Raw genomic sequence first — 24330 nt, forward strand, 5'->3', positions numbered from 1 at the left:
TTTTTTGTTCTGTTTTTATAAATATTGTTACTCTGCTTTTCCTCTGTTTTTCTTTGAGGGTTTTAGCATTAATAACTTTAGTTGCTAAAACATGTTTTCTTCTTTTTACATTAGTCTGACAACATACATATACCTACTTTAGCCACAATCTGTGTTTTCACCAGTAATTTCCACACGAGCAGCGACCATTGGAGAAGTGATGAAAAATCTTGGAATCTCCCACAACGATCTCTCTTCTCGTCAATCTCGAAGCTTTTTCCAAGAACTCGTGACATTTTCTGCAGATTCTCGTGTTATTCCTCACCGTAACTCTTCTTCCCGTTTCCGTAGAGATCAATCCAAAACACGTGGCGAGCCTTACCGAATGTCTTCTTGGTGAATTGCTTCTGCTCTTAACTAGAGTCTCTGGTCTCAACCTCGAGACACAGTGAACATAAATGTCTTCTTCTCCAACCATCCTCGAGACGACATCTAAGACTTCATAGATCTTGTTCGTCGCCACGTGGGATCTGTCTCCATTTGTGAACACATGACTTTTGCCCTTCGCCTCAACAGTACTGCGACTTGATGTTCTGGATATGCCTTTGCTCTCCATGAGAAGCTTAATCCTATTTACATCTTCCCATCTTCCAGCTTCTGCATACATGTTCAAAAGCAAGACATAACATCCCGTGTTATCGTGTTCCATCTTAAATATCTGTTCTGCCGCAAATTCAGCTATGGTTATGTCCTTGTGGTTTCTGCTTGCGTTTAACAACGATCCCCAAATCCTAGCTGTTGGCACAAATGGCATTTCTTCAAGGAATCTCTTGGCTGCGCTGAAGTTTCCTGTACGGCCAATGAGATCCAGCATGCACCCATAATGCTCTATTCCAGGATCTATCCCGTATTCTCTTTTCATCGACTCGAAATATTCCCATCCTTCATCAACCATACCAGAAATGCTACATGCTGCTAATAGTGAAGCAAAGGTGCTCTTGTTTGGATTTACTCTAGAAGCAATCATCTCAGAGAATAACCAAACCGAAATTCTCCCAAAACCATGTACTGCATATGCCATGATGATGCTGTTCCATGAAACAACATCCTTTAACAAGATGTGGTTGAAACATTTTCTTGCATCCTCAAGGTCACCACACATGGCATACATGTGAACAAGTGAATTCAAGATGATGGTGTTTGACCAGTATCTAGACTTAACAATATAAGCATGGATTTCTCTACCTTCACTCAAGGATAGAGATTCTGCATAAGCTGGTAGAATACTAGCAATTGTTGTGGAATCAGGTACAAGCGATGAATCCCAGAGCTCTTGAAATAGCTCCAAGGCTGAATAGTTCTTCCCGTTCTGCACATAGGCAGCAATAATCGAGTTCCATGAGATCACATTCTTTTCAGCCATTCGATCAAATATAACCTCAGCTGATTTTAACTGCCCACATTCTCCATACATATCAATCAGAGCAGTTTCCAATACCATATGGGGAAGAAAGCCTCTCCTCATAGCATACCCGTGAATCGTTCTACCCTCTAAGATCGCAGAAGCAGGAAGCAGATTAATCGATGTGATAACATCTGGCTGCAACCCATTTTGCTCTGACATTTTCTGAAAGCAGAGGAAAGCATCAGTGACTCGGCCATTTCTAGCATAACACCCTATCATAACGTTCCAAGCTACGATGTTCCTCTGGATCATACCGTTAAATATCCTCTCCGCATAACTCACTTCACCATATTTACTGTACATGTCAAGAATTGATGTCATTACCATAACATCACCAGTTTCAATCCTACTTCGAACAGCGTGGCAATGTATCTCTTTTCCCATTTTTGGACTATACACATGAGAACAAGCACCAAGAGCACTCATGGTACTGAACCTGTCCGGTTTAAACCCACATTTCAGCATTTCTTTAAACAGCATCAACGAGCTAAAGCCATCTCCAAGCGCAAGATATCCAGAAATCATGGAATTCCACGAAACAATGTCTCTCTCAGGCATTTCTTCGAACACTTTCTCTGCATCCCAAGCACACCCAAGCTTCATGTATAAAGATATAAGAGAATTACAGACGTAAACATCTGAAACAAACCCAAGCTTAATCACCATCGCATGAATCTTCTTCCCTTCTTCCAATGAGGAAATTCCCGCAACCGATTTAATCACGAAAGGATAAGTAAAGGTATCAGCTTTGACCCCTGCAAACACCATTCTGCTATAAAATTGAACTGCTTCAATGTACAACCCACAGCTAGTGAAACCTTTAATCATCACATTCCACAGAAAAGCATCAGCTTTGTTCATTTCATCGAACAGTTGGAGTGCATCCTCCATAAGACGGGAATCAGCGAAACCACGTAAAGCCCTAGTCAGCGCAGGATCATTGACCTGCTTAGTTACCTTGTATCGGTCTCGAAGTACTAGCCGTGCTGGTTTCGAAATTCCCGAGTCGAATTCGAGATTTCGATTCCCATTTCGCTTCCCCGTCGTCTGGTGATTCTCAGAAGAAACACACTTGCACGCATCGGAATTGTAGATACGGTAGCATTGAGACAGCAGAGTCGCAGCCATGGATTCCGGCGAATTTTCACCGGAAAACTGAAAGAATTCAAGCAAATTTGTCTTTCGTCGTCGTCTTTTGCATCTTCATTTTCCCGCGGAAAATTGTCTACAATGACGTAATTAACCCTATTATTTTTCTCTGTGTTCTTAAAAGAAGATAAATTCCGAATTACTACAAATTCGCCATTTTTAATGTCTATGAACCTTAAAAGTATATGATTTATGCAACGAATTATGATGATGAACGTGTATGTATAATTACAAGAACATATAATGTTGAGACTTTATTGAACAATGAAAAACCATGTGGTAAATCAAAATACAAAAAAGGTTTTAAAGGGACTGAAAAATATTTACAAATTCTTCCAGATGAGTGTTTTCTCTTAAGAGAAGAAGTCTTCATGGCTATTACCATCATCATCATCAGTTGCATTTTCATCGTCGCTCTGATCATTGAAGGTGAGGATAAGATCAAGAAGTTCTCTTCCAGTGGCTGAAGAAGATTCTCCTTCTCTCTCTGGACTACTACTGCTTCGGTTTTGCAGCGAGAAGAGTTGCGCCAATAGTTCATGCGGTGAAGAGACACGATACATCCATCCCCTAGGCGTTCGCTTGCGCTGGAACACACAAATTTCAAACAATATTCAATCATCATCATCAACATCATCATCTTGATGACTGCCACTAATACTATCAACATTCGTCTCACTACCACCATCACCATTATTATCCATATTGTTGTTATCAATTTCAATAAAACATTCATCATCACTATCCATGTCATCAACATCATCATCATCACTATCCATGTCATCATCAGAATCATTATCATCTAGATCTACTCCACTGCTATAATCTGAATCATCATCATTATCCTCAGCATCATCATCAATTGATTCATCTTCCCCCTCGTTCCCATCAATACCAATATCCATACCATTACCAAATAATTCGTCGTCATAATCATGGAAGCTAAGAAACGATAACCAAGGAATGCGAAACCGACTCGGTAACTGGAAATATTTTCAAACAAAGCAGCAGATCAGTTTAACAATCCACTTCTACATGCATGAAAAACTCTATTCAGCTTAACCTATATATAGTAGAATATGGGTCTAGCTTTACGCTTTAATACTTTAAGTGAGGTGGTTCTATCAGGTCAGTGACAAGCAATAGCATACTATGGCCACTTCAAAAGTGAAAATAAATACAAACTTCCCCAGAACAAGGAGACATGAAATTTCCTAGAAACAGATTTGGTTATGCAAGTATTAAAAAGAAATCCTATTTCTCAATCATAGAGACAACCACAGGGTACTGCACCTTATTGGTTTCATTAATTAGAGAAGGTTCTAGCACGAAGGAAAATAAACTAAAACAATCAAATGCTAGTTAATGGAACAGTTAAGCATACCAGTTCGATGTTTTCAGGTAACGTAGCTCTCTCAGCTGCCTTTGACGTCCACACCTTAATGTCACTTTCAATTCCACTGCTAGCAAGCACAGGAATATGTGGATGAGGCTCAATACAGTTAACTACATGCCTATCTGCTTCCATAACACGGATAAGCTCCCCACCCTTTTTCCTCCAAATAAATATCCTCCCACAGTCTGACCCACTAACCACATATTCAGACCGAGGTCCAAAAAAGTTCACACCCTTAACTGTCTCACAGTTCTTGTGCCCCTTATAAACCAAAGAAACTGAGTGTTCGTTCTCATCTTTTGGGGAAGAAGATGATTCTGATTTTGATACAGGACTCTTGGATATCGGGGAGGATGGGATAGGGTTAGACCCTAATCCCATACCGGGTGTGAAGAGATAGATGAACTCATCATTGTATGAAACAAGAAGCTCGCTTTGCTCTGAGAAAGCCAACCCCGTTATTCCAACATCTTCATTGCCAATAAGATGTGGAGGACAAAAGTGATCTGCAGCTCGGGTAAAACCATTTAAACCCTCACCCTGAAATCTACGGATATCATAAAGACGAGCGTACTCTTCCATTCCCCCAACAGCAAAGAGGTTAGAATTTCTCGGGTCGATCGCAATCGCATTTAGCTGGATGGCGTCCATGTTCCTCCTCCTAGGATCAACTGATCGGCAAGTGAAAAGTTCTGTAGGGGCTTCAGTCCTCAGATCAAACTGAAAATGGGCAACAATCCAATGTCTTTAATCAAATTATAAGGATACTAAAGTAGATATCAAAACAGTGATGCAGCTTACTACTCACACGTTGTACTAATCCATCTTCACCACATGTGTAAAATATATGTGGGTTTCCTGGCTCTATACATAGTTTATGAGCTCGTCCTTGATGCAATCCCAAGAAAGACGTCTCCACTTTATCACCCTCAAGAATACTTGCACGCCGAACCTAAAGATGTTTGGAGATTTAATCTAAGTAAAGTGTGACACTAACAGAAAACAACAGAGAGTTTCTTAAAGCAACTCAAAGGATTTTACCATTCCATCAGCAGCACAGGTTACTATCGTTCGATCATCAGAGAAAGGCATAAACTTTGCTTGAAAAACGTTATTAGCGTGTCCTGAATGGAAGGAAAGCTTCACATTCCCAAGTTGCCAATCCCAAAGAACGACACGCCGATCATCGGAACCAGATATCAGAACATCTCCTTCGGCATTGAAACTCACGGTGTTTACACACCCTTTGTGCTTCTCTAGCTTCTTGTATATCTCTAAACGCAGAACCAAATTCTACATATACAGAACCAATATAAGAATTGTGAATCATAACAATAATTAGTCAATTGAACGATACGACTAAATCCACCAATGAGACTCATAGAAGAACCACAAATTTCGAAACTTTCGAATCCAATAGAGAAAACACAAACCTCGGAGGCGGAGAAGCGATTGGAGAAATTACGAGAGGAGATTCCACCGACCTCTCGTCGCCAAAAATCAACAACAGGGTGATGTAGTCCATTAAAGTTTGATCGACCTCTCCTCGCTTTCTCACTCATCTTCCTATGAAATAAAATTTATAATAGGAGAAAGTTTTTCACGGTAATAGACCAGAGAGAAGATTCTCTAATTGCTCTGTATCTCGCCGTGAAATTACTACTTCAGAAGTCCCACAGAGAGAAGACGAAGAAGCGTAGTGTGTATTTGTAATGCGTAACTGCGTAAGCCCATCGCCGGGAGAGAGAAGATTGTTTGGCCCATTTAAAAGGTGACGACGCGTGTTAACATCTAATTAGCATTGGGCTTTTTGGGCTTCTTATGAATCATCATCACCATAATGGGCTAAAAGTTCATGAAGTAAAAATGGGAATTTATCAAAAGAAATGTGAAAATTCAAATAAACAAGCCTTGATTTAATTTATCACGTACCATTAAACCAAGAATCACAAACTTATTGAGGTTTTTCTCAAAGGAAAATTTGGTTTAGCTCTTCCTCGGTTATGATTCATTTTTCGTATATATGATCCTTTTAAGATCGATATGCGATGATAAGAGACTGAACATCATCAAAGTCTCTAACCTCATATCGAGCAAAGCCAGCTTCTGTAAGAACAAAGTCCCATTCTTTCAAAGTTCGTTCTTTGCCTGTGCTTGTGTGAACCATCATCACCATGTCAAGCTGCAATCTCACGTGCTCTAACTTGTCATCTCTTTCTTCCGCTATCATCGTGTTTTTCTTCTCTCCGATAACACACTCCACTATCAACACTTTGCCGATATTTGGTAGAACAGCTTCTTTGCAATTCTTCAATATCTTTATGCAATCTTTGTCTCCCCAATCGTGTAACACCCACTGCACCCATTCAAGTATCACATTTTACGTATTAGACCACTTACGTCAAGTCCTGAAATGACTTTATGAGCATTTCTCCATGTTTTTAGTAGTGGTTGCTTTATTTCTTGGGTACTTGATAGTGGTTGTACACATTAATTTCTATCAATTGATTCGCTACTTTGGTGTCGTATCTAAATTATTCATGTTTTTTTTTCTTGCAAGCTGGTAGGAAATAAAAGAGAACTGAGATTTGAACATCCAACATTTTCAATGTTTTGTTATACATCCAAATCATTTTTCGTACGATACTTTATTCATGTTTTTTATGTGTGTGAAATATCATAATTATTTTAAAGAGTAATTTTATCGAGTAGAGTCTCGTATCAGTTTGTTTTTGAACACTAAATGAAAGTTGTAAAAAAGAAATACGCTAAAACAATTTCTTCTTAATTTTAATAGTTAAATCAAAAGAAGATAAGATTATGGAAATAGATTTAACCTTGATGATAACAGCGTCGCTTGCCGGAATAGAATCAAACATATCGCCCTCAACATTCTCAACACCGTCCAAGACTTGAGCAACTTCAATAACATGAGGAAGGTCAAAGTTAAATCCTTTGATCCAAGGAAACTCCTTTACAAGTATTCCCATCGTCTCTCCGGTACCTCCTCCTACGTCAACCACCGTAGCCACGCCGTCAAACAAGCCTTGACAAGCTCCAGCTACACGTGGCACCACGCGCCTTGCATCACAAGCCATGGCCTCGTTGATCAGCTGGCTGTGGCACAGATTATCCTGTGCGAACGCCCACAAGTCCTTACCATGCACTGCATCAAACGGCGGTGGAGTTGAAACATTGACCGGCGAAGAAACGACTGAGCTCAGCTTCAACCATGGAGCAAGCATCTCGGGACTTGTTTCCAAGAGAAGCAAAGGAGCTTCCGACTTTCACGTTTTGTGATCATCATACGGCGAGAGAGTGGCGTGTTAGTGTAGCCAGTGGCTAAACCATCTTTTGTGGGGACTTCTTTGAAGAGTCCTTGGTGCACAAGAAACCGCATTATACGGCGGAGATGTGAAGGAGAAGCAGAGACGGCAGAGGAGAGTTCGGATAGTGTCACGGGCTGTGACGAAGGATGGTTTTCAATGGCTTCTGGTATTTTGAGATCAATGGCACACTTTGCAGCTGCAATATCTGCAAACCCAAAAACATATCTCCATATGTCTAAAGAAGCTTTCGCTTCTTCATCTAATAAATTCCTTTTACTTTCTTCCATTTTGTTAAGTAAATTAAAAGGCAGGTTATTTGGGGTTTGAGGAATTAGGTTTCTTTTATAGTTATTTAAATTTGGGGGCACATAAGTAATATACTAATATTGATCTTACACAGAATAGTAATTCAAGAATTCAAACTTAGTTGATCACTGTATTTCTCAAGTTTTTTTTAAAAAAAATTTTTGTTTGGATTTGCTAAAAACATTGGTAAGTTAGCCATTACTGAATGATTATGAGTTAAAAGTAGACCTAGTCAAATTAGACTTTAAACCTTGCAACACCTCTTAATAACAATACTGCCCGCAACCGCAAGCCATTAATCTCAAGCTGTGTCAACAAACGAACACATATCAGCTACGCTGTCAAATTGTCTCGGACACGTTTATATATGAACTTTAGAGACATGTCATGTGCGCTTCAAAAGAATCCTAATGCAGAGTGTATAGTAGCGTAGTGTAACTGTGTAACAGTGTAAGGTGTACGCGCGCGCCGAAAAAGGGAGAGGCGATTCTTGGTTCAGTAAGAAGGTAACATGTGTAAGTTACCCTCATTAGTAATGGGCTTTTGGGCTTCATTATGAACTTTTTGAGAGATTGAATCTAGTTGAAACCAAATCAAAATTTTGTATCGCTGGGAAATGTAATGATTTGGATTGGAGTTGGACCTCTTCTTTACGCTATTAAGGTCCTGTTTGTTTTTCCATCCAGATGGATCATATAGATAGAGATGAAAAATGATATTTGTTTTTGACAAATTAACAGCTCATTTGGATGATTCATTTGGATGTTCCATCTGAATGACTTTGTAAATTTAAGCTAATTTGTGAAATTCATTTGGATGGACTTGGTAGAACCATTTGGATGGAGATGATTTAGTTCAAAAAACAAATGACAAATATACCCTCTTTTAATAATATTATTTTTAATAGATTTCTTATTTAATATTTTTTAAATTACCTATTGTACAAAAAAAACTCTAAAAATTGTAAAATCACTAACTATTATTTTACGTCAAAATTGTAAATTCGTTTTTCTCGCCAAAACTGCAAAATCATGTTTTCCGTCAAAGCCGCAAAATCATGTTTTCCCGCCAAAACCGCAAAACCATATTTTCCTGTCAAAACGTTAAAATCATATTTCCCACAAAACCGCAAAATCATATTTTCCCGCCAAAACCGTAAAATCATATTTTCTCGCCAAAACCGTAAAATCATATTTTCTCGCCAAAACCGTAAAATCATATTTTTTTCCGCTCAAACCGTAAAATCATATTTTCCCACCAAAACCGTAAAATCATATTTTCCCGCCAAAACCGTAAAATCATATTTTCCCGCCTAAACTGTAAAATCATATTTTTCCGCCAAAACGTTAAAATCATATTTTCCCGCCAAACCGCAAAACCATATTTTTCCGCCAAAACGTTAAAATCATATTTTCCCGCCAAAACCGCAAAATAATATTTTTCCTGCCAAAACCGTAAAATCATATTTTTCCCGCCAAACCCGTAAAATCATATTTTTCTGCCAAAACTACAAAGTATATTTTCCACCAACCGCAAATCATATTTTTTATGTTAAAATAATAATTTATTTCGTTGTAAATGTATTTTACAGCAATAATTAAATTAATATAACTAAAATTAAAGATTAAAAATGATATATTTGGTAATGATGTTAAATATTTGTCATTTGTTAAAATTATAACATGGGTATTTTTAGTCATTTTTATTAGAATGAGAATGTAGATAAATTAAAAAATAATCAAGCAAAGAAATATTCATTTAAATACATTATTTAGATAAAATACCAAATGATCAAACAAACATCATTCACATGAATCATTCACATGAATCATTCAAATAGATCATTTGGATGTAAATGTCAAATGATCAAATAAACATGGCTTAGCATGTTTTTATCAAGTCTTTATCTCCCCAATCGTATAAACCCCACTGCCACTCTCATCGTAACCACGTAATATTTGGGTCTATTCGTTGGACCACTTGTTTATGTTTGAAAGTATGATTGAAGCATTTAAGACTTTAAGAATATTTCTTGATATTTATAGTTTCTTTTTATATCAATGATTATACCTTTCCACTAAATCAAGATTTTACAAGCAAATTTACATAATTTTGAAAACTTAGCAAGTTTATTTTTAATTTGTTTTCATGTTCATAATGTAATTGTAAGATTTGACATTGTATAAGGTTATCTATCTTATATAGCCTATAACAATTAAAAAAGTAAATTAGAGGTGCCACTCACAAGGAAATTAATGATAAAAAAATGTGAAAAATACAAATAAAAAACAACTCTGCTGATACTGAAACAAGCCTTACTTATTATCACACAACACAATTATTCACCCACACGTCGTTCTGTATAAAAACACCAAATCAACAATCACTAATTTATTGAGTTTTCCTCAAAGGAAAGATATATCTTTCATGTCCTCCTCTTAAGACCGATACGCGATTATAAGACTCTGAACATCATCAATGTCCCTAACCTCATATCGAGCAAAGCCAGCTTCTTTAAGAACAAAGTCCCATTCTTTCAAAGTCCGTTCTTTGCCTGTGCTTGTGTGAGCCATCATCACCATATCAAGCATCAATCTCACGTGCTCTAACTTTTCATCTCGTTCGTCCACTATCATCGTCTTTTTATTCTCTCCGATCACCGATTCCACTATCAACACTTTTCCGATATTTGGAGGGACCGCTTCTTTGCAATTCTTCAATATCTTTATGCAATCTTTGTCTCCCCAATCGTGTAACACCCACTGCGCCATTCATTTTTTACATTTTTTGTATTAGCAAAACAAATCCTTAAAGTGAGATTCTGTTCAATTTTCCTTGTTTTTAATATATTAAAGATCTCTCTTATGTGTACTGTATTGGTTAATAATATCTGGGGAAATTAGTAGTGGTTGCTTTATTTATTTGATACTTGATAGTGATTGTTAACTTGCTCTCAGTTGATTCGCTCGCTACTTTAATATGTCATATCTAAACTATTCATGTTTAATGTTTTAATGGAAGAGGGTAGAAAATAAATACTGAAGTCAACATCCAAATATTTTCAATTCCTTTTGTCTGTACAAAATTTTTAAAAAGTCGGATTTTAGAAACAGTAATTAAGCTCGACAATTATTGACAAAAACAAAAATGTTTTTACGGCAACAAATCAACTTAATTAGAATTAAGAAAAAAAAGTTAGTTTATAACATTAATTCATTTTTTTCTTGTCTTTTATGTGAAATTTGATTTTGAACACGAATTAAAGTTGTAAGAAAGAATAAAACTAGATTTTTAGTGATATTTTTTTAATCTTTTCATTTATGTAAAATTTGTTTTGAACACTAAATGGAAGTTGTAAGAAGAAGAAAAAAAGTAATCATAGTGAATATTATTATTAATCAAAAGAAAATAAGAGTATGGAAATGAATTTAACCTTGATGAAAATGGCGTCGCAAGCCGGAATAGAATCAAACATATCGCCCTCAACATTCTCAACACCGTCCAAGACTTCAGCAACTTCAATGACATGAGGAAGATCAAAGTTAAATCCTTTGATCCAAGGAAACTCCTTCACAAGCATCCCCATCGTCTCTCCCGTACCACCTCCTACGTCAACCATCGTAGTCACGCCATCAAACAAGCCGTGACAAGCTCCGGCTACACGTGGCACCACGCGCCTTGCATCACAAGCCATGGCCTCATTGATCATATCGCTGAGGAAGGGATTATCCTGCGCGAACGACCACACGTCCTTACCGTGCACTGCATCAAACGGTGGTGGAGTTGAACCGTTGACCGGCGAAGAAACGACTGAGCTAAGTCTCAACCATGGAGCGAGCATCTCGGGAGTTGTTTCGAAGAGAACAAAAGGAGCCAGCGATTTTCCATCACGTCTTGTGATCATCAAACGGCGAGAGAGTGGCGTATTAACGTAGCCTGTAGCTAAACCATCTTTTGTGGGGATTTCTTTAAAGATTCCTTGGTGTACAAGAAACCTCATTATACGGCGGAGATGCGAGGGAGAGGCGGAGACGGCGGAGGAGAGTTCGGCTAGTGTTACGGGCTGTGAAGAAGGATGGTTTTCAATGGCTTCTGGTATTTTAAGATCAATGGCACACTTTGCAGCTGCTATATCTGCAAACCCAAAGACATACTTCCATATGTCTAGAGAAGCTTTCGCTTCTTCATCTAATACTTTTCTTTTATTGTCTTCCATTTTGTTTCTATCAAGGAATTTGCTTAGTTGATCTGAAGACATGGTGAATTAGAGTTGAGGAATTAGGTTTTTTTTATAGCGATCGGAAAATGGGGGCACAATAGTAATTTGGTTTTATAAAGACACAGTAGTAAATTTCTGAACCGGACTGAACCCAACATGTTCAATGAATTTAGTGTTTCAATAAAAAAATATTGTTCCGACATCAATATATATGACATTTAAGAATTCGATTCAATATTTTTTTTCATAAGATAGAGTTCAGACCACCTGGTATTTTGTTAGTTTACTGTCTTTTATTTTTATTTTTTTGTGAAGGTTTACGACTGTCGACCGCCGAATACTACTATAGATATATATATATACATATGAATTATTTGTCTTTGGATTTCCAAAACAGATCCATTAATAAATAATATTGATTTATTTTGTGTGGACTCCAATCAGATTTAGTCTCAAGCTAGTAACAATAATACTAGTCGAGACAAAAGGCATCGACAAGCTTGCTTCGGTGTTTTTGGCCAACCAACTTTGATCCATCATTCCGTCTTGTATATTACATGAAACTTAGGAGTAATGCTTTTTCAAAAATAAAAACAAAAACTTAGGAGTAATGTCTATGAGTTAAATTCTACCGAATATAGACTTAAATCTTCCCTTATAAAAAAATGCATTCTCAAGCTCTGTCAACCAAACGAATACATATCAACGTAGCTGTCAAATGTCTCGGACATGTGTCATTTGTATATTAAAAAAAATCATCATGCAGAATGACTTCTAGTATACACGTACACATGTACATCATGGATGATGTTTTTATTGAAAGTTGATAAACTACACTGACTATGTTTTCAGTTCAATTAGCTAGCCTTGCTTCGAATATATACTTTGGTGTAGTATCATCATTAATTTGTATATAGTTTTATAATTTTTGATTATGGAGCCTGTGCGTGTCTTGGTTTCCTTCGATATATTAATGGTAGTGCCAAAATAATGTTTAATGTAATTTTGCCAAGCCAGAAAATTACAGATCCACAACTAGCTAGTGTGGGGTTGTTAATAAGACAACAAATTTTTTAACCGTGTTTACTGTCACTATAGATAGGCATGTACGCTAGTTAAGTGAAGTCACACTGATTACGAAAGGATGATTAGATTATACTATATGATATATCATGCATTAATGTAATTAAAAAACTTGCGATTTCATTCACGACGCTTTGTAAGAGAGGATTTCTTTCAATATATTAATAGAAAGCTTTAAAAATGGAAGTAATGAAATTGCGTTAATCTCGTGTGTTCTGTGGACGTCAAAGATTTTTTAAAATAAAGATTACACTCCGTGAGTGTCGCTAATCTCGTGTACTATTACTTTTTACAGTGTCTCTTTTCTCACATTTTATATGGTAATAACAAAAAAAAGGCAGTAAGATACAAGATACAAGATTATAGTTGACGTCAATAGTAAAACAGAAAACATAGGCAATAGTTAGAAAAAAAATTAAAAAAATTCAAGGAGGTTTATCAGTTTGTGAGTTTTAACAGATATGTGTCAAGTTGGAAAAACAAAAGTTCAAATATGAGGGTGAAAATTGTTATTTCGAACGCATTTCTAAATAATAGTTAAAATTTACATATATCATTTTAATTCCATTTTTTTAGCTTTGTAATATTCATTTTTTTAATAAAAATCGAAAACTTTCAAGGATTTTCCAAATGACCAAATCAATGAAATAATACGTAGTCAATAAATTCCTCTAAACATGAAAAGTAAAAGAGGTTGCTTATTGGGATGGCCTCTTTGATATATGTAAACACAAAAAATGTTGAATCAGAGCATGGACGGCATAAACACACATAACCTACACATCTGATCACTTGACCTTGATCTGAGGTCCTATTTTAAACATGTTAAAAACAAGGTTGGATTTTTCGAAAAACTTTGCAAAGAGTTACGCACACAAAAGTTGAAAGTTCTGGTGTGACATCTATTCTCGGTGGGAAATATTTCCAAAAACACCAGTACAATATTTTGTCTGAGCCATTTTGTGCAGGGACCATGATCATACTCGATTATTAATTATGTCTCTTGCTTTCATTGAATATGATATTTTTTCTCATAAATTTGTTGTTGTCAACCAAACTGTTCATGTAGAGTGGTTTGCCCTTTACAAACACATTTAAGTCTTCACATCTTCGGACCTATTCCTGAAATTGTTTTCCATCAAATATTATTTTCTTATATGTCTTTAATTTCAACACCATCACATCTTCCGTTAGTCAAACCAGATAATTAAAAGGACATAAGTTATTTAAGAAAGCTTTAAAAATTTTCCGTTGCTTATATGTTATAACTATTTTTGATAAAGACAAAAAATATGTTATAACTTATAAACACTTAAGTACTCTAATTAATTACATAATTTAATACAGTTTTGTTTATATTTTATTTTATCCTATAAATTCTAAACTGTTTTCCCTACCCAAACCATCCAAATATCAAAGCAAATAGAAGTCAAAGATAGATGGGAAACAATTCAAGAGCTATTTTCTCTTTATTCTTGGTTGTAGCCTTATGTGCTGCAATTTTAATCACCCCCGGAATAGCTCATGATGAACAACCACCGCCCCGCTCACAATTTCCACCGGATTTTCCTATTGATGTGGAAAAATGTTGGGCATCACTTTTCAATACTCAGGGATGCGTATTCGAACTTTTAAAGTCAGTTTTTTCTGGTCAGTTTGGAAATGTTGGAGTTGCATGTTGCAAAGCATTGTCGACCATAGATGCTAACTGTTGGCCTCATATGTTCCCGCTTAACCCGTTCTTTCCACCTCTGCTTAAGGACAACTGTGCGCACATCGTCCCCAATTCTCCCTCAAAGTGAAAGCGGGAATCAAGTGACTTGATGCTTTATAATATAGTCGAGTTAGTTTAGTAATCTAAAGAAATTCTCCTATATATGTTCCAAGTGCCTTATATATGAATAAAGGAAATTCTCCTATATATGTTCCAAGTGCCTTATATATCCTTTAATTTACTCTATTCTGTCTTTGTTTACAAATATATATGGAAATAAAAGATATAATAACTTAGTTAGCAACATTCAAGAGAGCATACAGTAAATTAGCTGAAGTATGTAGATTAGTTGGTGGAAATGGTGAAATAAATGAAGATCTTTTGAAGGTCTCTGTCATACACAATCAAGACGATGTTTTATGATCGCAGTTGATTGGAAAAGGACTTGTAACAACCAAACCTATATGTATATCCCTGGACATTTCATTTGTACACTTACCAAAACTTGACCAACCCACTACTTGAATCCGAATATATCCAGTTGGTAAACCGAGTCCGAGAACCGGACCAGAATCAAAAACCAAAATCTTAAACCGAATATATCAAATTTTAAAAAAACAAAATTATTTTCAAAGTGAAACAACGACTTTAATATTAGACTTGAAGGCACGACATTAACTCGAGGTTGATTTTAAGAAATTAATTCGAAAAATATTTTCTTCAAATTGGAATGCTTATTTGACTTTGCATTTTCCCTTTAAGACAAACCAACAAAGAAATAACGTTTCCTTCAAACAATTTATAAAAACATAGACCGTTTCAATCGAACATTTTGTCACCTCCCACATTTGACCTAATATCACAAAACTTAAGGTATGTAATTCTGTATGATATAATTTGCAATTGAGATATTTCATAAAAATGATATGTTAATTATCGCGTATTTTATAATGGTAAAAATAATAATAATAACACCAGTGAATGTGTCATATTTCGCGATCATATAGCTTTTAAAATTAGTGCTGAGTATATAGTTACTTGTAGCTTTTGATCGATTGGCCATCTATTCTTCAGTTTATGTTTGATTGCAGTTTTCTTGATTACGATATTCTTTTTTCTTGGTCAACATCACCCGTTACTCTCAATAGTAAATTCTTTCGTTTCTTGCACTGATTTCCCATTTCATTTTCCCAACTTCTAAAATAGAGATCATAACCAAAACATTACAAAATTTCCAAATCAAAATCAAAAGCTTAATTTATTGAGAAGGAGATGATGACGTGGCCGGCTAGATCATCGCCGCAAAACACGAGGAAGCCAGTTTACGTCGTGCATAGCCCACCGAACACAGACGTAGACAAGATATCGACCGGTTCAGGTTTTAGCCCATTCGGGTCACCCCTTAACGATCAGGGTCAGGTCAGCAACTTTCAACATCACTCGGTGGCCGAGTCATCTTCGTATCCACGATCGTCAGGACCATTGAGAAACGAGTACAGCAGTGTCCAAGTGCATGATCTTGACCGTCGAACTCATGAAGATGAAGATTACGATGAAATGGACGGTCCGGATGAGAAGAGGAGAAGGATAACGAGGTTTTACTCGTGCTTGTTGTTTACGTTGGTGTTGGCCTTCACTCTCTTCTGTCTCATTTTGTGGGGAGTTTCCAAATCTTTCGCACCTATTGCCACTTTGAAGGTAATTGATAGATTTGATCGCTTGGAACGTGAAAATTTTACATTTATTTCTGTTTTCAAAATTTAATTTTTATGAAGTATAAAAAGAAAACTAGTTTCAGTTCAGATTGTGTGTTAGCTATTAAATTCATAATTTACCAAACAAGAAACAATATTTATTGGTGACAATGACAAAGATTATATTTAGTCTAAATTCATAAATTTAATTAGAATATTTTGTGGAGTTATGATTTTTTTAAGAAAATAAAAAGTATTTGCAAGTAAATGATATATATATAAACTTATTGATAGAGGTATTATTGTTCAACACAGACGGTTGGGATATTTAAGAAATAATGTTGTGTAAAACACAAATTAATCAGGAAATGGTATTGGAGAACTTGAATGTGCAGTCCGGGAACGACCAATCGGGAGTGCTCACAGATATGCTAACTCTAAATTCAACGGTCAGGATCTTATACAGAAACCCCGCAACTTTCTTCACTGTCCACGTCACCTCCGCTCCCCTCCAGCTCAGCTATTCCCAGCTTATCCTCGCATCCGGTCAGGTAAACCATTTCACATTTTATTGATTTAACCGGGCCGGTTCTTGATTCTTGATGAACTATTTTTTTTAACGTGTGTGACTAAAATAGATGGGAGAGTTCTCTCAACGAAGGAAAAGCGAGAGAATCATTGAGACCAAAGTATTTGGGGATCAAATTCCTCTGTATGGAGGCGTACCGGCTCTGTTTGGCCAACGAGCTGAACCGGACCAAGTCGTTTTGCCTCTTAACCTGACTTTTACGTTGCGAGCACGAGCCTATGTGCTCGGACGATTGGTCAAGACTACGTTCCACTCGAATATCAAATGCAGCATCACTTTTTATGGCGATAAACTTGGCAAGACACTTGATCTCTCCAAGTCCTGTTCTGATCATTGATCAAAATGAACAGCATAATGATGATTTAGAGAAGATTAAATTATTTCATGACTTAATCGGTGAGATATACATGTAAAGAGGGATGGAAATGTTTTACTTTTGTATATACCACATTTTTCATTATTATAGTGCGTAAAGATATTCAATATTTTGGAATTAACAAGTTGAATAGTGTTGTCATCAACTGACGATTTTCTCTTTTTTGAGAGAAGTATACATTAAAATATCATAATTACAAAATTTAAATATTTCAACTGAACATGTTAGTAGTCCCAAGTTTACCACGTGTGCCACAAATTCTAATTACATTCTAACGATTGCAAGGATGCTTTAGGGTCTGAAGAAGTTAGCATGCAAACCCTTTTGAGCCAAACGCATAGCCGAGGCAACCAGAAGCAAAACGCTGAGAGAAGCACCTAGGCAACCCACCAAAACGTTAAACAACCACATTGGGCTTTTCCTTTGGGGCTTTTTGATAGAGATCCACATGAAACATGGATACGTAAACGTCACAAGCAAGGCTATTGCTCCAATAAGAACCGCTAGATAAGGCAAGAACGGGAATCCAACGGCTATAGTGAAACAAACCAAGCTCAAAAACACACGCAACATCATCCGGACAATGATGGATGCAGGCTTTTTCTTCTTGGTTATGTACACCATCTCTATGTTGTCACACGCCGGCATTAAGTTTATCGGATATGAACATAAGCAAGAGAAGATAAACGTGAGGTGTATGAAACAGGCTGCTCGCTTCGAGTGCTCTTGTGTGTAAAGTTTCAGATAGTTGCCCACGGGACCTCCCGTCGCCGGAATCTATCAAAAAAAAAAAAATTCTATTCAAAATGTAAATGCAAACATATACACCTACAAAAAATGGAATAGTGTTTGGTTTTGACATATACCTTGTCTCCGTATGCCCAATATACAGCAAACGTTAATGGAAACATACAAATCGCGACGAGAGCATGAGAGATCATCACTGCTCTCCACATTGTCTTACATGAAGGGTTCTTTGAATCGGAAGGAAGAGTACCCTACAAATATCACCCCAAAGAAACCACATTATTAATACTAAACGAAAGAAGAAAATATATTTTGAAAACGTCTAAATCATGTTTTAACTGCGAGTTAGTCAAAACCTGTATCTCAAGGACGAGATTGTTCCCGCGATATACTAGAGCTATCAATCCAATAGCGTTGAAAATGTGAACGAAACTTTTATCCATTGTAGCGTACGAGACACTGACTTGAGTCCTTTGTGAGTCACTAGCTACAGGTAAAATCCATATCACGGTGCAATACGCAATTCCCATAAAAGCACCGATCAACGAGACTCCAAAGAGAGAATTTAGATTCGGAAACTGAGACATGATCATCGCAATGCAACTAAAAACCAAGAAGCATTGCACTGAAGTAAGTGGCGCTGTATTGTCGTCAGACATAATTTGTAACAGTTGTTGTATTGATTTCCCTCCGGTTATAACCAGAATCGTACAAGCTCCTCCTGAGAGATACATCACAGGGAATATTCCGAGAAGTTTCCCAAGCTTCACACCTAATTATATTGTTTCATTACAACAACATCAGAAACGGTATCGTTTAACGAAACTGAAGTTCTTAATAAATTCCAAAACTCAAAAAACGACAAATCAAGAGAGAATTAGGATTTTTGTTAAATAGTTACATACCAAAAGAAGCAATTGCGAGTCTCACGTATCTGCTGATACGAATTCCCGGAACCGCTTCGTGGAGTTGAACAAGAAGCCACGTCGTGTAGAGCTTCCATACAAACCCTACCGTTAAGATTATCGTTCCCCATACCCTAGAAAAATAAATAAATAAAATAATCAAAACGGTACTCAAAGCAGAGATTTCACAAATCGGACAAAATAAAGAAACTAAAGAGAATTATGAATAGAGTTATTACCATCCGAGTGCTGCGAAAGCTGCAGGAAGAAGAATCACTTGGAGACCAATTCCCGAACAGAGAAGATGAAACGTCGCCGTATAAACATTTCCTTTTCTTGATTCTGTGATCGGCAGCCACTCTTCTACCGGAATCCTACCACCATCGCCGCCGTTTTTTTCGCCGGAGATTGGTTGTGGATCCGTGGAGGGGGCTGGTGACATAAATAAAGGAGAACCACCACTTTCTTGTGATTCCAAATCAAATAAGTTTCCCAATGCTATAGACATTGTATACAAAATAAACTTTATTTTCCTCTAACGACTCCAATCGCGTTATTTACGTCGAGCCACAAATTGTATGGCTATATAAATGTTTACTCTGCTTTCATTGGATTTATATAGAGTAATTTGTTCGGTGGCTGTGTATATTGACTTTGAATCTCTTTTTCCAAAACAAAAAAAAGGAAGGTATTTTTCTTAGGGAATTGTTTTTTTCTGTTTAAGTGCTCAAGAGAATCTCAATACTTTAACACTAAACAATTCATATCTCTAATTACCATATAAGAAAATATATTCTGAACGGTAGAAATTATTAGCTATGACGTAAGCATTAATGACACGAGAAAGATGACGTAATCGGTTATGTCACTTTCAAATACTCTCGAAAGCGAGACCCATCGGTATAAATCGAAGTCTTCTAATTTTGTTCGGTAGCTTAAAACTCAAGCCAGGCTAAAAAGTAAACCAAACTAGTTTGTGTTAGATTGTGTTCATTGTTCAATTGGACTTTGTTTGCTCTTCGGATGTTTTGGTCAACGCAAGGGTCAACTTTGAGCTGATCTTCCTTCATCGTCTCTTTGTATACACGATTAATAAGTATTAATCAAGTAGTTAATTAAAGATGATAAACGTGCGAGTTGTTTTTGACTCGACTTTTGTTATGAGCAAAAATAATTAAAAAGTATATAGAGTAGGCATCTAGTCATCTAATTTTACAACTCTAGTTATGTGAGACCAAAGTTTCAAAAGTAGCTTCAAGTCTAGTGGTAAGTGAGAATTAGCTTCAAGTTTAGCTTCAAGCCAAAGTTTGAAAAGTAAGTTTAGTGGTAAGTAAGTATTTGTAGTTTGGTTTTAGATCAATACTATTATAAACCGAATTAAAGGAAGAAACTTGTATCAGTCAAGAAGCCCTTTGATACAAATCTATAAGACTTAAGAAACAATCTATTAACTAGTACTACATTGCTATCTCATTTGGACATTTGGTGATTTTTTTTTCATTTTTTTCTTTCTAGGTCTGGTAATAAGAAAAACTTAAATAAGTGAACTAGTCAACGAACACCAGTCAAGTAGTCAACTAAAAATTTATGAATTCAGTTTTCTTAAATCGAGTTGATGATGACCAGCTAAAACATTAAAATATACTCCATGAGTTTTGAATAATCCATTTTTAAATCCTTACTTCAGTACTCTTTATCTTCCATACAATATTATCTCATCTCATTATGCAGTTGCGAGTTGTAAATAGATTTTTAACGAGTAATGGCGCAATAGTGAAGTTAAGCAAACCTTCTATTTGAAAATTACGTTGTCAAAATTACCCAAATCACTATCTATGTTAGAACTTACAAAATTGAATTTGAATTCCCTTTACGTATTCATCGTGAATCGTGATCACATATTGAAGTATTGAAAAGTCTTAGCATACGATTAGGAAATCACCCAGTATTGCTCCTTTTTGCGTGTTTTTCCTTTTGAAAGGATAACGTCCGAAGTTGTTGTTTGGACAGGACGATAATGTCCGAAGACACTATGCAAGTGTTTGCTTTTAAGTTTTAATAACTAAAAAGAAACTAAATTTATTTTAGAAAAATTATAAAAAGAATGTCGTTTCGTCGAACGCCACACAAAAGCTCATCAATTCCCACTAACGAAAGAAAACGAATCAGACATGAAAAATAATCAGAAGAATTTGTAAACATGAGTGAATTTTACGAATTTGATTGACGCAAAAGATGTATTCATACTATTTCTCTTTTATTTGTGAAACGATAGAAATAATGTTTCTCCACGTGGATTCCGTGTCGGGTTGAAATAATGTTGTCCTTATTTAGGAATGTAAAAAATATAACGTAAACAGTTATGTCATTTTCAAATACCAATTACTGTCATAACCTTAGCTTTCGCTCTCGTTGTGATATACAAGTGGTCATGTGTGGCTAAGCTCAAGTCAAAGACAAGGTTGGTTTGAGTTAGATTGTGTCAAGTTGAATATTTTTGATGAAACAAGTCAGATTTGGCATTACAAGATTTTTTAGGTGTCGGTCGAGCTACTAGTTGATGGTACTTTTGACTCAGCATTTTCTTTATAAAAAAAAAGTTGTCAAAATAAAAAATAATAATGTAGCAGTACTCTACTAGAGGTCGAAGTTCCAAAAGTAGCAATAGGTAAAAGTGGTGCTCAACTGAGGATTGGCTAGTAGGTTCCGTTTCTTTATGTGATGTATAGGTTATATGAGAAATATGATAGCGAAACAATTATACATATTAGTATCATATTGCTTTTAGTAATGTAAAACCGACATAATTAAAGTAAAAGAAAAATAAATCAATCACTTTAAAATATACAAAAGTGAACCTTTATATTCATGGTGTTCTGATATACACAATTGCGACGACTGTAGTAAACAAAATTGACTGGAATGAAGCAATTGACTTGCAAAGACCAAATAAAACCGAACCAAAACCAAAACATAAAATAATTCCAGTTACGAGCAACCAACTTTAAAACGTAAACTAATTCGAGAGGGACATATTTGCTAAGCTAAAGTGTGCAAAACTGCAAATAGTTACATCAGCTAGGTAACAAAGACAATTGACTTCTTTAATCTTAGTTTTCAAGCATGCATCGGACCCATCGGATATTCACACTAGATGGCTATATTTTATTTCATAAATCCGTACACCGCCAAAGCAAACAATTTGATTTTCGATAGAAATCGACAGCACACTAACTTTATTGCAAGAAAAAAGAAAAAAAAAAGCTAAAAGAGAGAGGTTGGCGCATATTATTACAGTATTATTTACTTTTTAGTTTGTATTAATTTTCATAAAAAATATTTGTTTCACCATGTCTATAAGAGCTTTAGCATTAGAGAAACTTTTAGCTAAACAAGTTCTCGTTCAGTCAACAATTATTGATTGTATTTTGCATCATATTTTGGGGAAAGTAGTAAAAATGGGAGTTCAGCATTTCTGTGATCGAGTTTAGGCATTGATCCGAAAACACGTAATGAACAAGTACGTGCTGTTCTGGTTTAGAAAAGTAAACTACGACGTCGTTTTAGATACAGCCCTACCAAAGTTGCAACTTGCATGTACATGTAATGTGTAACCAAAGTTACCAAACAAACTAATAATGGAAAGCTGTGCAAGGAGAAGAACCCTACTTGTTGACACATATACACCAAGAGTATGGGTCATGATGTGGGATCCATCAAATTTAGTCATTAGTCTGGATCAACCCGAATTCGACACGTAGAGCCAAGGACGAAACATATTGAATGGAGAAAAGTGGAGAAAAACGGTTCGATGATGATGAACCATTTTCCTAGAAAAGAAAAGAAAGATATACTTTAACATTTTTGTTGTAGCTATACTAGTAGCTAGTGTATTCAAAGTCACTTGGCTGAACGAGTAATCATGCCCTGCTTCCTATGCTCTTAGAGTAACGGCATGGTACTGGTTGAGAATCATTGGGACTAATTTGTTTCAAACTTACAAACCAGAAGTTTTATGTATAAGTGAACTAGTTTACTGTTTGAGGGAAACTAGTTAAAAAAATTGCAGTGTGGATGGTTATTTGACAATGGTTGTGGGAAAAAGCCGATGAGGTCGGTAAAATCTCGTGGCAACGTACCTTATATGGGTCAAATTCAGGTAAGGATGGATTCACATGGTCTATTGGCTACTACTACTACTCATGAAGCCTTTTCTTATTCAAGAATTTTGTGTTTTCATACTCGTCGTACATTCAAATTATACCAACGCGTTTTCCTCTTTTGATAGCCTGTCTGATAACAGAGCAATTGATGAAATAGTTGGTCACGATCTGAATTTTGAAGTTGTTCTCAAAGTGAAAGCGAATATCAACATGAAATTCAATGACCATATACTTACTTATATATATAAGAGCGTGGCTTACAAATTCACCTCGCTAAAAGCCATCACAAGCCAAGAAGTTTTCTGTTTGTCCCATACACATTTCATGATCGAGAAGGGGGACGGTGATGAGATAGAGATGGTGCGAAATCGCGAGCCGCTCTGCCAACACGTTTCGCATCATGTTGTTCACAGAATCGCTTAATTAGGGTTTCTGATTCCCCAGCGTCTTTGAATTGATAAATTAGGGTTTCAGCGTCCGTATAAATTTCAGTCCGGTCCGGTTTGGGTGTAGAAGTTGTTTCCAGGATGACAAACCCTTGTTGGTTTAACTTCAATTTGGCTTTTCTACAATTTCAATCTATTTGGTTGTGATTTATAATCTTATCAGAGCCGATTGATTTTTGTCCTTAAACCGAATAAACCGGTGAATTCTTGGTTTCCACGCGATTGTTTTCCATTTTCATGAGATTATGCCTTCTAAAGGCAGAATCCGCACGAAGATTTTACGCAAGCAATATACATATAATCAAAATCAGAATTTTAAAATTTAGGTTAGTGTTTACATATGTGTGTACGTACGTAAACGTAAAGGTTTTGTCATGAGATTATGACTGGATTCTTCAAATAAATTGATCGAAAAGCAAAGACAGAAAGAAAAGTTGATGCGAAACGCTGTTGCTAAGGAGAAAAGTTGTAGTGACTTACCTACAAAATATCTTATAGAGTCATGCATCCAAGAGCTGGAAAAAGATGGGCTTGAAACACTCTCAAACTTGTCACTGAGCCTACAAAATTTTGGACAGATGTTTAAATAGATTAAGAGTTAATGTTGGAGAAAACACTGAAACACAGAGAGTCTTGTTGGTGGATCATGTTACAATCAGCAAGGAGACACAGTTGTGAACTAATTAGGGGTTAAAGAGTGCATGGTGAAATTCGGAACTATCACATCCTTGATGGTGTGTGTTCTTTGATGAATAATGAATTGATGACCA

The 24330-nt window shown here is 36.1% G+C and overlaps 7 protein-coding genes and 2 long non-coding RNA genes across 11 annotated transcripts; 3 read left to right on the forward strand and 6 right to left on the reverse strand.

Annotated features, from left to right (window-relative positions):
• Nucleotides 1–17: 17 nt before the first annotated feature.
• On the reverse strand, nt 18–2739 carry AT4G35130 (Tetratricopeptide repeat (TPR)-like superfamily protein). Its single transcript, NM_119679.2, has one exon. The coding sequence runs from the start codon at nt 2570–2572 to the stop codon at nt 158–160; it is 2415 nt and encodes an 804-aa protein (NP_195239.1). The 5' UTR covers nt 2573–2739; the 3' UTR covers nt 18–157.
• Nucleotides 2740–2756: 17 nt separating this feature from the next.
• Nucleotides 2757–5710, reverse strand: AT4G35140 (Transducin/WD40 repeat-like superfamily protein). 2 transcript variants are annotated; one of them, NM_119680.6, is made up of 5 exons: nt 5423–5710; nt 5031–5282; nt 4798–4941; nt 3978–4709; nt 2757–3180 (listed from the first exon to the last, which is right to left on the reverse strand). In NM_119680.6, the coding sequence occupies exons 1-5, from the start codon at nt 5549–5551 to the stop codon at nt 2947–2949; spliced, it is 1491 nt and encodes a 496-aa protein (NP_195240.2). In that variant the 5' UTR covers nt 5552–5710; the 3' UTR covers nt 2757–2946. The 2 variants fall into 2 exon arrangements, with proteins under 2 accessions (NP_195240.2, NP_001329237.1); NM_001342327.1 differs by having other exon boundaries at nt 2757–3576.
• Nucleotides 5711–6021: 311 nt separating this feature from the next.
• AT4G35150 (O-methyltransferase family protein) lies at nt 6022–7605 on the reverse strand (the record flags this gene model as incomplete). Its single annotated transcript, NM_119681.1, has 3 exons — nt 6022–6345; nt 6827–7155; nt 7281–7605. 3 exons carry the CDS (start codon nt 7603–7605, stop codon nt 6022–6024), a joined length of 978 nt encoding a protein of 325 aa, NP_195241.1.
• Nucleotides 7606–9776: 2171 nt separating this feature from the next.
• On the reverse strand, nt 9777–11997 carry AT4G35160 (O-methyltransferase family protein). The gene is made up of 2 exons (NM_119682.4): nt 11058–11997; nt 9777–10386 (listed from the first exon to the last, which is right to left on the reverse strand). Exons 1-2 carry the CDS (start codon nt 11880–11882, stop codon nt 10063–10065), a joined length of 1149 nt encoding a protein of 382 aa, NP_195242.1. The 5' UTR covers nt 11883–11997; the 3' UTR covers nt 9777–10062.
• A 2199-nt stretch (nt 11998–14196) lies between these two features.
• AT4G35165 (egg cell-secreted-like protein (DUF1278)) lies at nt 14197–14957 on the forward strand. The gene has a single exon (NM_148398.3). It carries the CDS (start codon nt 14366–14368, stop codon nt 14726–14728), a length of 363 nt encoding a protein of 120 aa, NP_680764.1. The 5' UTR covers nt 14197–14365; the 3' UTR covers nt 14729–14957.
• An 873-nt stretch (nt 14958–15830) lies between these two features.
• Nucleotides 15831–17511, forward strand: AT4G35170 (Late embryogenesis abundant (LEA) hydroxyproline-rich glycoprotein family). The gene is made up of 3 exons (NM_119683.2): nt 15831–16338; nt 16700–16885; nt 16973–17511. Exons 1-3 carry the CDS (start codon nt 15913–15915, stop codon nt 17258–17260), a joined length of 900 nt encoding a protein of 299 aa, NP_195243.2. The 5' UTR covers nt 15831–15912; the 3' UTR covers nt 17261–17511.
• Nucleotides 16909–19675, reverse strand: LHT7 (LYS/HIS transporter 7). Of its 2 annotated transcripts, NM_119684.4 has the most exons (5): nt 19191–19675; nt 18952–19085; nt 18403–18818; nt 18166–18297; nt 16909–18076 (listed from the first exon to the last, which is right to left on the reverse strand). In NM_119684.4, the coding sequence occupies exons 1-5, from the start codon at nt 19457–19459 to the stop codon at nt 17591–17593; spliced, it is 1437 nt and encodes a 478-aa protein (NP_567977.2). In that variant the 5' UTR covers nt 19460–19675; the 3' UTR covers nt 16909–17590. The 2 variants fall into 2 exon arrangements, with proteins under 2 accessions (NP_567977.2, NP_001328042.1); NM_001342328.1 differs by having other exon boundaries at nt 16909–18297.
• Nucleotides 19676–21222: 1547 nt separating this feature from the next.
• Nucleotides 21223–21433, forward strand: AT4G09115. The gene has a single exon (NR_142254.1). It is a non-coding gene; the product is annotated as an other RNA (long non-coding RNA).
• Nucleotides 21434–24056: 2623 nt separating this feature from the next.
• Nucleotides 24057–24265, reverse strand: AT4G09125. Its single transcript, NR_142255.1, has one exon. It is a non-coding gene; the product is annotated as an other RNA (long non-coding RNA).
• Between the last annotated feature and the right edge of the window lie 65 nt (nt 24266–24330).

This window comes from Arabidopsis thaliana, chromosome 4, assembly GCF_000001735.4.
Source record: "Arabidopsis thaliana chromosome 4, partial sequence".
Taxonomy (NCBI): domain Eukaryota; kingdom Viridiplantae; phylum Streptophyta; class Magnoliopsida; order Brassicales; family Brassicaceae; genus Arabidopsis; species Arabidopsis thaliana.